At 36.9% G+C, this 13510-nt stretch overlaps 1 protein-coding gene across 1 annotated transcript; it reads right to left on the bottom strand.

Annotated features, from left to right (window-relative positions):
* Positions 1 to 7348: 7348 nt before the first annotated feature.
* Positions 7349 to 10558, bottom strand: LOC129245484 (antigen 5 like allergen Cul n 1). Its single transcript, XM_054883664.1, has 4 exons — positions 10362 to 10558; positions 10122 to 10271; positions 7779 to 8023; positions 7349 to 7623 (listed from the first exon to the last, which is right to left on the bottom strand). The coding sequence occupies exons 1-4, from the start codon at positions 10518 to 10520 to the stop codon at positions 7371 to 7373; spliced, it is 807 nt and encodes a 268-aa protein (XP_054739639.1). The 5' UTR covers positions 10521 to 10558; the 3' UTR covers positions 7349 to 7370.
* Positions 10559 to 13510: the final 2952 nt, after the last annotated feature.

Raw genomic sequence — 13510 nt, forward strand, 5'->3', positions numbered from 1 at the left:
AGGATAGTTAGAAACCATCCACAACAACTATCGGTAAATATGTATTTTTTCAGATAGTCAAGCAGCCATCATAGCTTTAAAGTCCACTATAAACAATTCAAAAATCGTCAGACAAGATTGATTGCGCGAGCAATGGAGCAACATTTCTCGTTCCCTACGTGCCGCCGCCGAAGAAGAAATCGGATTCCGGCGAGCCCGAAAAAACAATTGGTACGACGAGGAATGTCATGCTGCCGCAGAAAGAAAAGATGCCGCCTATAGAGCCACGCTGCGATCGGGCGCAACGCGAGCCATGTGGGATCGCTACAGAGAGCTGAAAAAGGAAGAGAGACGTATTATCCGACAGAAGAAAGGAGAGGCCGAAATACGTGAGTGCGAGGAGCTTGAGATGCTGGCCAATAGGAACAACGCCCGAAAAATTTACCAGAAAGTTCGCCGGCTTACAGAAGGTTTTAAGACCGGGGCGTTGTCCTGTAAGAACAAAGACGGCGATCTGGTGACTGACGTACAGAGCAATCTTAAATTATGGAGGGAACACTTCTCGAACCTGTTAAACAGTGACAGCTGCGCATGTCATAGAGAATGTGAAGATCCCGATACCCCAATCGAAGACGACGGAATTGTCGTTCCGTTACCCGACCATGACGAGGTGAGAATAGCAATATCACGGCTAAAGAACAACAAAGCCGCGGGCGCCGACGGACTGCCGGCTGAGCTATTCAAACATGGCGAGGAGCTGGTAAGGTGCACGCATCAGCTCCTATGCAGAATATGGTCGGATGAAAGCATGCCTGCCGATTGGAATTTAATTGTGCTCTGCCCAATCCATAAGAAGGGTGATCCTGCAATTTGTGCCAATTACCGCGGGATTAGTCTTCTAAATATCGCCTATAAGGTTCTAGCGAGCGTATTGTGTGAAAGGCTGAAGCCCACCGTCAACCAACTGATTGGACCTTATCAGTGTGGCTTCAGACCTGGAAAGTCTACCATCGACCAAATATTCACAATACGCCAAATCTTGGAAAAGACCCATGAAAGGAGAATCGACACACACCATCTTTTCGTCGATTTCCAAGCTGTATTCGACAGTACGAAAAGAAGTTGCCTGTATGCCGCTATGTCTGAATTTGGTATCCCCGCAAAACTAATACGGCTATGCAAGATGACGTTGCTCAACACCAGCAGCGCCGTCAGAATTGGGAAGGACCTCTACGAGCCGTTTGATACCAAACGAGGTTTCAGACAGGGTGACTCGCTGTCGTGTGACTTCTTTAACCTGATGTTGGAGAGCATCGTACGAGTCGCAGAACTTAATCGCTCAGGCACAATTTTTTATAAGAGCGTACAATTGTTGGCGTATGCCGATGATATTGACATCATCGGCCTTAACAACCGCGCTGTTAGTTCTGCCTTCTCCAAACTGGATAAAGAGGCAAAGCGAATGGGTTTGGTGGTGAACGAGGACAAAACGAAGTACCTCCTTTCTTCAAACAAACAGTCGGCGCACTCGCGTATCGGCACCCACGTCACTGTTGACAGTTATAATTTTGAGGTTGTAAAAGACTTCGTGTATTTAGGAACCAGCATTAACACCGATAACAATGTCAGCCTTGAAATCCAACGTAGAATCTCTCTTGCCAACAAGTGCTACTTTGGACTAAGTAGGCAATTGAGCAGTAAAGTCCTCTCTCGACGTACAAAACTAACACTCTACAAGACTCTCATCATGCCCGTCCTAACGTATGGCGCAGAAGCTTGGACGATGACAACATCCGATGAAGCGACGCTTGGAGTGTTCGAGAGAAAGATTCTGAGTAAGATTTTTGGACCTTTGCACGTTGGCAACGGCGAATATCGTAGACGATGGAACGATGAGCTGTATGAGCTTTACGACGACATAGACATAGCGCAGCGAATAAAGATCCAGCGGCTTCGTTGGCTGGGTCATGTCGTCCGAATGGATACAAACGCTCCGGCTTTGAAAGTATTCGATGCGGTACCAGCTGGTGGTAGCAGAGGAAGAGGGCGGCCTCCACTGCGTTGGAAAGATCAGGTGGAGAAGGACTTGGCTTCACTTAGTGTGTCCAATTGGCGCCGGTTAGCACGAGAAAGAAACGACTGGCGCGCTTTGTTAATCTCGGCCAAAATCGCGTAAGCAGTTATCGCGCCAATTAAGAAGAAGAACCTAAAAGTAATTGCAGAAAAGAAAGTAGATGGCATAGGCCGATTCATAGTCAAATCAAGATGGTTCGACTAATAAAATGCAGTGGTTCTACCTGTGGGGTATCAAAATAGATTGTATGTGCTAATTGGATCTGGGCTGTGTTAATCAGGCAACACCTCCCTCACCCCATAATGAACAACACTTTCATAAAGAAATGATTCAAATTGTTTTGATTAACTTTTTTACTAAATACAAAAGAAAACAATGATTTTGAGTGATGAGTAGCTTTTTTGTTCACAAGTGCAAAATATGATTACCGTGCAAAACCATTTACACGAATTATAAATATTCCGATAGGGTGATTAATTTTGCGTCCCTTTGTACATTACACTATCGCTAATACTTATTACCTATGGTTTGATTTGGACCTCTATTGATATTATTAAATATTATACAATATACTACAAATTCTATACAAACATTTCAGCCCTTAGAATATAGCTCACGCCGCACTTCACTGCTGCTGTTTGAACTGCATGGGCATTGGCATCCAGTGTGAAACTGCATAAAAAAAATTAAAGCAAAATGGCATTGAAAATATTTTAAGTTAATATTTAATTATTCGAAATATACATTCTGTCAAAAAAGTACAAGGAATTGTTTAATATAATACAATTTACTATACACCTACAAATTTGTTGTAGCGCTTTAAAAATAGGCGCCAAAGGATATTCTTACAATGAAAAGATTTTCCAAACGCATTTGCTTGAATCGACTTCAATTCTGGCAGCAAATTCACTTTAATGCTTCTGCTCTTGATGACGTAACCTGGATTCTACTGTTTTTGTTTCAGTTTTTGAATAATTTTTTAGAAATAATGCATACACTTTTAAGACGACGCATGTTCGTGATGCGTAAACAAAGATTTATTTTTTAAATATATATGATATGACTTTTTTTAATAAATACATTTTTCAGCGAAAATGCCGCATTAAGGCCAGATAAAATTCTTTATTTGTTGTTTGCTTCTTATGCTATTTTTTTTGAAATTTAATAATCATATTAAACCGTATTTTTAACTGATCAATTCCCTGTTACTTTTTTGACAGTAAATGGAAACTTCATCTATCGCTCTGCTTAAGTAAAAAAATCATTCTCTCAATTCTACGATCTCAAATTAAAAACATTTAATTAATTAGTGAAATGTATTTATACATTTTCAATTAAGGTGTGCAGCGAAAATCGCACATGTATTACGGTTATTTTTATAAAAACAGTTCACTGACATCACTTTTCGTCATGCCCACCCACACAATGACATTGACCCAGAACAACTTAAGCCAGCGCAGATAAGTGTAGCCGTTGAATTGTAGAATTGCTTTAAAGAAATATGTAGCACATATCGGAAACTGGTTCTCAGCTGAAAAATTTATATTTAAAGTAAAAACTAGTTTGCATTTATTATAAGTATATTTATAATTTATGTTGGTTACTTAGTTATCTTGTCTTTTTTTTCAATAATTTCATTATCAATATTTTCGCATTAAAGTATTTCAAACTATATTAGATTAGCGTGAATTGTGATACTGGTTATTATTATTGAATTTATTGAGGGATTATGCTAAAATTAAAACTAGTAGAATGTAATTATATTAGTATATGGCCATGCGTACACACAAAGCATTATAAAAAGTGATGTGCGGGGCGTATGAGTGACTAATAACGAATGCTGTGCATAACAATATTTTCATAATCAATTAAAGAATCTCTCTTGAAGTAAAATTTTCGAGCGGCGAAAGATGAAGTAGAAACCCTGAATATATGATATCAGTTATGTATAATGAATGTAATTTTGCTGCAAACTTTTTATTCATTCGTTGCAATTGTGGCAGCAATTTCAAACTTTTTTCCATACCTTTTCAAACCAGGTAGAATTTGTACGAAAATATTCACAGGAAAATCTATATGAGTAATTTTTCTCTAGGTTATACGGCCATATGGGACCATAATAATTCACTTTATTAATAGTTCACAGTTATTAACATACTTGGGTAGAAACCGGAGCCCAGCTGGAACGTCAACTGAAGTTTAGAGGTGGCGCAGATATTGTATGGAATTGTCTGACCATCAAAGGTGTTAAAAGTAAAAAAAAAATGGAAGAGTAAATAAAAGCAGTGTCTTAGATATAGACTCTATACAGAAAGTAAAAAAAAAATTCAATATATATATCATAGTTGCCGCTCTTTGTTTTTTATTTATAGCTTAAAACTTAGCGAAAAAATCATCATCATCAGGCAGCCTTACAGCTCGGTGTGGGCTTAAGCTTCATTAACTAGCCGTCACCAAGTTACACGATTCAAGCACCAGTTATGTGTTTACAGTTTCTTGAAATGAATCCGATGACGTAGTCGAACCAGCGTTTCCTAGGCCTTCCTTTACATCTGGTGGCCAGTGCGTTTTATTTTTAAAGCGAACAAAAAAAATTTTTTAACTCTATAAATAGAATTTACAAAATGTTACGAAAGAATACTTTAAATTTTTGATATAGTGCGTAGTTATTACTTGATGATGTTTTCTTCACTTTGTTGTGAAAATTTTGCTAAATGGAGTTTTACGTTTTGATTTATTTCTGCCGTTTAATCAGTCCCGGTGGTCTAGAGATCGAAAATTTAGGGCATTTTCAGGAATTTTTTTTACAATAAAAAAAATTAAAAACGATAGTTACATTTTTTGGGCTTTTTAAGTCACTTTTACATACAAAAACGAAAATTTTTTTTTTAATTTTAATAATTTTAAAAATGACTCTGAAGTTGACCCTCTCGAAAAATTGGACCTGCACGCTGTTGTACATTTTGGCGCTTCTATTTATCTGCAACACAAAAACTAAAAATCTTATTAATCAGTATGACTGTAGCTATGTCCCTTACTAGAATAAAAAAAAGCTTTGACAAAATGGCGCGGTTTTGAATTTGACACTCTAAAACCGTTTTCTTTTTCAGTTTTTTAATCAAAAAAAAAAAAAAAAAACAACAACATATTAAAACTTCAGGCGGTTCAGTTGAATAAATTTCTTTTTTTTGACAACACCAGGCCGAAAAAAGTAGTTTTGAGATAATTGAGTTTAAAGTTTTGAGAGTGGATAATGCGACCATTGATGCCACCGTAAGACGAATCTGACTCTACCTGATAAAACAGCTGTAGAATCGAAAGTACTGAGAATATCCCTCGAAAAATTTGACGGTATATTCTTAAAAGTCTATACTTTCGAAATATCCAAAAAAAAAATCGATTTTTTGAAAATTCTAGACCTGAATTTTGAGCTTTGGTGCATTAAGAGGCTTATAGTGGAACTTTATGGCAAATACTTTTGTAGTACATTTTAACTCGTTTCGTCCTTTTTTAAGAGTAGTTTCTACACCCTCCCACAAAAGATACCAAAATACCCATGTATTGAGGAGTTAGAGGACTAAAATATTTTACAGAAAGATGTCACAATAATTTTTACATAGAACTGTTGAAAATATAATAAACGGCGATGCAGTTAATCCATTGCTTCATGAACTGTATGACAAGTAGCGTCGTCTTGTTGAAAATAAATATTATGAGTATCACGGGCTTCCATTTCCGACATGAAGAAGTCCTTACCATGGCGTTATAGTGTTTGCCATTCACTGGTACATTGGTGCTAGCCTCGTCTTTGAAGAAATATGTGCCGATGATTCCTCCAGCCCATAGACCGAACCAAACGGCTGTTTTCAATGGATATAATGGCTGTTCTTGAATGCTTTCGGGTTACTCTTCAGCCCGAATTCGAGTTCGTATTGATGTATCCAATGAGCCAAAAATAGGCCTCATCGCTGAACGGTTATGTGCAACATAAGTTGGTCTGAGCGCATGATAAACACTTTTCATAGATCATCGATTATCGTAATAGAATGGAATGATTTGTAAACGTTGTTGAGGCGTAAGCCTTTTCATGGTGAAATGCCAATGAATACTGAAAAAATTATGTGTTAAGTTTGATAGCAGTCACTTGTGATATATCAAAATACCCCTATTGGACAGGTACTCCAATCTGATAGCCCTTTACTATATGTACATCAACTTGGCAAGTTTCAATACATATATATGCATATAGGAAATTGGCACTTACACACTTTTGGGTGTTTGACCCAACTTCCCCTCCTATTTGTGGTGTGCGTCTTTATGTTGTTCCACGAATAGGGGTATCTACAATACAATTTTAAGTCGATTCTGAACGGAAAATAGTTTTTTATGAGGAGTTTTTTCATGGCAGAAATACACTCAAAGGTTGGCCATTGCATGCTGAGGGGCGACCGCTCATGGAAATAACTTTTCTATCATTTGGTAGTTCATGCACGGAGATTCGAACTTATGCACTTTCGAAAGGTAGTCACGCACCATCCATTCGGTTACTACGGCCGCGACTTCAGCTTTAATATACAATTTCAAACTTCAATACACTATTAGCAAAAATTTTACGTTTAGTGACAAAACGGCCGGTGATCCAATATTCTACAGTTATTTCGCTTTCATAATTATTAAATTGCATTTTTGTCCTTTTTTTGGCTCCTACCCAGTGCTATCCGTTGAAATAAAATATATCCAAATTTGCAGTATACCTTCGAAGCAGATTAAATATTTGCCAATGCAAATTTTATTTCTTATTTTCCTTGACATTGAATATTTAATAAGTCTACAATATGGCAACTGATTTCAATAACCTTTAAAACGAATTGTTTTTGCTTGCTTCTTCATCACTTTTGCCAATTCGTAGTTCATTGAAACCTGCTAACAAGCATTGTCACTTAGTTAATCGAAACAAATATTTTCTTAAATAATTATGCCGTTTTTAAAATGGCAACTTTCATTGCAAACTGGTTTCATTGATAACAAGTTCCATGAAGAGAATAAAATTAAAAATACTATAAATAGTTTTGCCTGCATTAATTGGATATGCATAATTTACGTGTATATGAGCCAATTATACGATGAAAAACATATATATTAACATTAAGAAAAAACAATAATGTTTTAACTAAAGGGCTTAAAAATATATTATTAATTTTTGCACTTTTATCTGCACACAAATAAAAATTGGAAAAATTTATAAAAATAAACTTAGCATTACACATAAACAAATACGAGTAAATAACTACTATATTAAATCACACCATAAAAAATTTTAATAATTCGGATTGATTGGTTCATTTTCTGAGCATAAACCAGGGTAATATGGATTTTTGCCATACAAGCAACGGGACCCCGGTTGACCCACTGTGTACACTGGCGTGTCCAGAGCGTAAATCGATGCATAGTTGCAAACCATATTATAGATATAGACGAAGGGTACATCGGGGCGGGTGAAACGTATAATACCACAACCCACATGAGTATTACGATCGACAGCGATTTCGGCAAAATGGCCATAGTCCTCGCTGAGGGTGAAAAAGAGATTATATGGATTTTATAAATATTGGCCAAAAAGTAAGGACTATTTTAAAATTTACAGAAAAAACAAATGAAACAAAAATTAAAGACTATAAAACACAAACAGCTTAGAAAAAATGTAAACTTAAACTCAAATACTTACAAGTACTTTGTGACTCTGAATTTCCTTATGTAGCTGCTATCGATCAGCGGATATTCATTGAACCACAGCCCCATCACTTCCTCGATTATTCCACTCACATTCACATTCGGATTGCGATCGCGCACAACACCACAAAGATTTTGGCCGGAATACTGAAAACGGTAGGTTGTATGGCAAGGATCATGGTCCAGTATGCAGGTGCGTAGATTGAGTGATGCCAAATATTGTAGCTCATCGTCCCAAACCTAAAATATTTTAAATATTATTATTATAACCAACGACACTGAACTGATAAATGAATATGAAAAATAATGTAAAAAAAAATAAAAAAATAAAATATTGCTCAAATATTTTTTTAGATCTTTCGCATAAAAATTGAGGCAAAATTTTCGGGGTAGGCATTTTAATATTACTTCTTAGTCCTCAAGTTTTTTCTCCATTTCCTCAGTTATTAGGACTTGAAACCCGTCCGTTAAGGCTGGTAACTCTAATTGGACGAAGGGAGATAAGCCCGTTCGTTTTGTGAGATGGACTAATGATATGCAAAATTTCATAAAATGAATGGGTAAGTCATCCTCACTAACTTCTGAATATATTTAACCGGAGTCCCTAAGTTCCATTAGGGAGAAAAGGAATTGATGATGATGATTTAGCCATTATTTTAGCCAGGTGTATCCAAATATGTAAAAGGAGTATCGAGTGTTTTTTCAGAGCTTGAGAACTTAAAATGATAATACAAAATAGAAATAATGTTTTGTTGATTTTTTTATTCTAATCTGATCATTTCACGGCATTTATTTTTCAAATATGATATCTAGACTATTTCCGCCGCGGCTACGAGTTGTATGGTCCGCTCGATCAGTTAAATTTTTGACTGCTTCTCTCAATACATTTGGCTAAATCGCGTCATGGATGGCTTGAATATTTCAAATAAATCGATTGTTAAGCGCGCTGCATGGCAGATAGGTAGATAGATAGAAGTGACGGTTTCGAAACCAACTCGTTTAGACCGTTGCCTATCCATTGAGATACCACAGCAGCAATTTATCTGTTACTCCCCAATAAACCATTTGGTTTTAAGTGCAAACCCATTGATCTGGCTGACACTTACTTATATATCCCTAGACTCATAAGTATTATTCAAGAACGATGTGCCAAAGTGTCTAGACCTAGAGGCATGCCCCGCAGGACAATGATAGAGAATATGCCTGATAGACTCAGTTTTGAAGCTTCTGCAATAGTCGAAATGAAGTACGTTCAGTTTTTGATTACGTCGAACTAACAGACAGTGGTCTGTGATCAACGCAACTAACATGGAGATGGTTTTTCTTGACTGAGTAGCTAGCGCCATTTATGGATTTAGTGACAACCCCACCAAGGAATTTAATCACCGCTTGGCTATCAGAATAAATATTGACTTATTTAAAGGTACTTAAATGTTTACCCAACCAGGGAGTTTCCTCATTAAACGCCTTCTTACATTAGACGCTTAAGCAAACCTTATCGTCAAGCTGTAAGCCATCAGTAAGGAACCGTAAGCAGTTTTTCGGACTAGGTATATTGTCAACCCACTCATGTCTAACTAGAATTTCAGTACTAAATAACCTATTAAAATATGGTTCATTCGAACAATTCTTAGCAGGATTAGTTGAATTCAGACCGAGTGCTATAGCCAAAAAGTTCAACACCTAAATCACGCCATTTATTAGTCAGGGCAGGCCGAGCAGTAGTGTTACCTGCATTCTGTTTACCAAGTCTAGGGAGGTAAGAAGAAAAGAGTATTCAAAGCATCAAAGGGTAGTGTTTCTAAGAGCGCCGCTGATGCATATAAGCGCCACCTCAACCCAGTATTATAAAATTAATCATTTTTTTATTGAAAGGAGTCAATATAAAGATAAACTGACATTTACGAACACATTCTTTGATTGCTTGTAGTAAAGATTTATTTCTGATCGAATGGTACTTTTATAGCTTGCATATGGATGAGTAGCGCGTCAAACGTTCTGCAGCAGATATACACAATGCGCACAGTGCGCAAAGTAGCTAAACAGGTGTGGCCAATTCTGGATTTTATAGTTTTCCCATTTTTCATAGTTACCTCTTCTAAATTAGCGAACCAAATGCTGGACGCGCACACGTTTCAAATGCAAATGAAAGTGAAACGGGTTTGCTGCTTGAGTCTTTTGTTTTAAAACACTGTTATGTTTAATTTGAAACCATTTAACCATTAAATTCTTGAATTTTTGCACTTTTTTCTCATTATAATCACACGATATTCTTTGACTATTTAATTCTTGATATACTGCTGATGACTTTATGCAAAGTAAATGTGAAAATACGTACCATAGTGGCCATACGAGCCGCCGGATAGTAGCCAGGCAACAGACCAAGCGCTAAGAAATTTCGTCGTTTATTGTGTTCATGCACAAATTGATCCTTATAATCGGAAATGTCCAGCTCTGTGGCATCGGCGGCGCAGCGGCTGGCGAAGTTCTGAAGAGTGAGAAAAAATTTGTATTTTTTTTGTTGTTTTTATAAAATAGCAAATTAAATTTATAGCAAATTTTTAATTGTGGCACTTACGCCGTTATTGCGGCAGGCCAGATGCCGCACGCCCTTCTCGCACAAGGTCGGATCACACCAGGAGTACTGTGCGCCGCCATGTCCTACTAGCAGTAGCAGCAATAACAGTGACAGAGTTGCTGTGATCGTCGAATGCTGCTGCCACTGCCATTTGGGCATTTGCTGACGCTTGTGTATACAAACTCGTAAATTATGTTTTGTTGACATTTCGCTAATTGCCAGTGTCAGCCGTGAAATAAGCGTGAAATGGTTTGGTTTACAATTTTTTTATTTTTTTATTTTTTTATATTTTTTAATTTTTTTATATTTTTTTCTTCAATATAAGTGCTGCAATTTCACAGTAGGTACAAGTAGCTAACGACTTTCAAACGATCATAAAAAAGCCAGTAAAAAATTTTAAAGTCACTCCATGAAATTTTAGATAAAGCCCATTTTATTGAAAAAATAAATGTCACTTAATTCACAACTCAAATCAAAAATTGAATTTGCTAATCACTTGCATTATATATTTGCCGATATTCATTTAGATCTGGGCGCTTTTTTCAGCTATTAAAAATCTATTTATTCTGTTCATTTATATGTGAAATGCTTTCTCTACAATCATGAGCTTTGAAAAATTTGTTATGTCTGTATTTTTGTGTGCACGCGCCGCCAAGCGAAATGTGAAATGCGAAATGCGTCTTTATCGAGCGGCTAAATCAAAATGAATCTGAAAATGAAGACACTTTGTCTAAAGAGGAATCAAAAACTCAAGCCGCGCAGCTTTGCGTCACATAACAAAGCGTTTAGAATTAGCTGAAGAGATTTCATTTAATCAGTCGTTAAGAACACGTTTAAGTTTATAATAAATACATACAATTGTATGTATGTATGTGTATACGCTTGCATGTTTTGCATAAATATGGGGGGGAGCGCGCTCAAGCAGGTGACCAACCCATCAGCCAACTTTTTTCCATAAAACCTATCCATTTGGCCATTTTGCCAGCTAACTTGCTTAGCACACCCATCGATCTTTTTATTGTCTTTCTATTTTTTTATTTTTATTTTTAATTTATTAAATGGTATTGTAAATAAAAAATGACAATCGTCGGATATGTAATAGGTAAGACGAGTTCTATTGAGGAAAATATTGAGGAGTTGCATTGTTAGTAAAGAGATGATAGATTACAAAACGAACTGCTAACTAACTAAAAATATTATATATAAGTTTGGGTAAACTCAAATTTGATAAACATTGTAAATATTGACTGGTTATCAGATGTCGTCAAATAAATTTGAAAAAGTAAAATTGAAAATATTAGCACAGCAATCTAAAAATAGACTTTGATTTATTTTATTCAAAACAGAATTAAAAATTTGGATAACATAAAAATTGTGTCACTATTACTTCGCATACCAACTTTGCAAACCTCGTTGACTGGAACTACAAGTAAGAACTGCCAACAGATGCACGAGCAAAGAACACAAGAAAATCTCAACCAATTTAGAAAACCGCTACATTTCACTGCACAACAGCATGTCTGCTGATTGGGTTATGACACCTGATCTTAGTCCAATTTTTTATGAGTACTTCAAATCTGTAACTGAAATTTCAAATCAGCTCTTGTTAAAAAATATGACACATAAGTGTTTTTATAAAAAAAAAAACACTAATATTTATTTAGTTTTTAAATTGAAGCTAAAGGCAGATAGCTGTTCTGAATGCCAGAACAATAGTCTGCCTTCATGCGTCTAGGAGCATGGATAACGTTTCTCCATCGTACGAAGGTCCTGGTGAAACCGCTCTCCATATTCTTCACTAAGCTCCAAAAGATTGGCAGGGAAATAGTCGAGGTGGTTAGGAAGAAAGTGTTATTTGATGGTCATGTTACATCCCATTGTGACACAGAACGCATTTTAGACTCCGTTTTGATGAGTCTATGAATAAACGCCACTAATTGGTAATGAAATTTTGTAATCTCATTGTACACATTACACAAGGTATACTTCACAAAATACAAAGTCATCTTCTTCAGCAAAATATTTCAGAAGATTCTGTTCTCTTGTGCGGTGATGAACAATTTTAGTTTAAGTTTAATTCCTTTAGCCTAAAAGCAAAAATTGAGAAACAGACTTTGATTGACCCAGATCTCTGATAAGCTCGTTTAAATCATCTTGCTTGAATAGTCTTGGCATTTCCAGGTCACAATGAAAGCTTTTACCTCTACAGTCAGAATTCGCTTTCAAATGTATAGTATAAGCTCCTCCTGTGATGGATCAGCTTGAGGTAAGTCTATGTGCCGACCGTATGCAAGGATATTCCCATTTGGCTCCATTTTTCCGGTTAATGCCAGTTATGTTAACCAAACAAAAATACAAATCGTCATCGTGGCTGATGGGCTCCTTCCAGACCATGTTTGGTTGATTGGTTAGAGTGGTGATTCATCCAGAATCCAACTAGCGCTTCCGCACGATTTTGTTGCCACATCCTCGTTACCAACTTGTTTAACAGTTATTTACAGCAAGACTATATCCAGTCTGTGCGGTTTAGGAACCTTATTAGGTTGTTGACGTCTAAGCCAGACAATTGCTCGAGACTCTGGAACAGCGGTTGGCCCAGGTTTAACATTCTGTCCTTCCATAGGGAAGGGCATTCAGAGAAGAAATGGAAGATTGTTTCTTTTTTCTCCGGTTGTTTACAACTATGACAGTATGTGTGTGAGGGATGCCCATTTTGGCGGCTTGTTTTCGGATAGACCAAAAGCCAGTTATGACTGCCGTTAGTCTACAGGAGCCCCGTCGTTTCATGTTTATCAATGTCGACGATTGCTTGAGGTTGAAGGTGGGTCATAACGTCCTGCTGATTTTGCATTTCGTCTGGTCTCTCCATCTACAATCTGCAATTCGAAGGTATTTTAGGGAAATTGCATTCTTGACCGCACCTAATGGAGTGAGTACTGGTACTGCAAGAACGCTATTCATGGTAGATTCCGCTCTTATCAGTTCATCGGCTTTTTCGTTACCTTCTATGTGTCGGTGTCCCGGGACCCAAATTAAGGTTACTTTATGATTTTCTCTCAACGTAGTGAGGCTATTCCTACTTTGCTCCATCACTTTAGAGGTTGTTATAGCCGCGTCCAGTGCCTGGATTGCAGCTCGGCTATCCGAAA

The sequence above is a fragment of the Anastrepha obliqua genome, chromosome 4, assembly GCF_027943255.1.
Source record: "Anastrepha obliqua isolate idAnaObli1 chromosome 4, idAnaObli1_1.0, whole genome shotgun sequence".
In the NCBI taxonomy this organism is placed as follows: Eukaryota; Metazoa; Arthropoda; class Insecta; order Diptera; family Tephritidae; genus Anastrepha; species Anastrepha obliqua.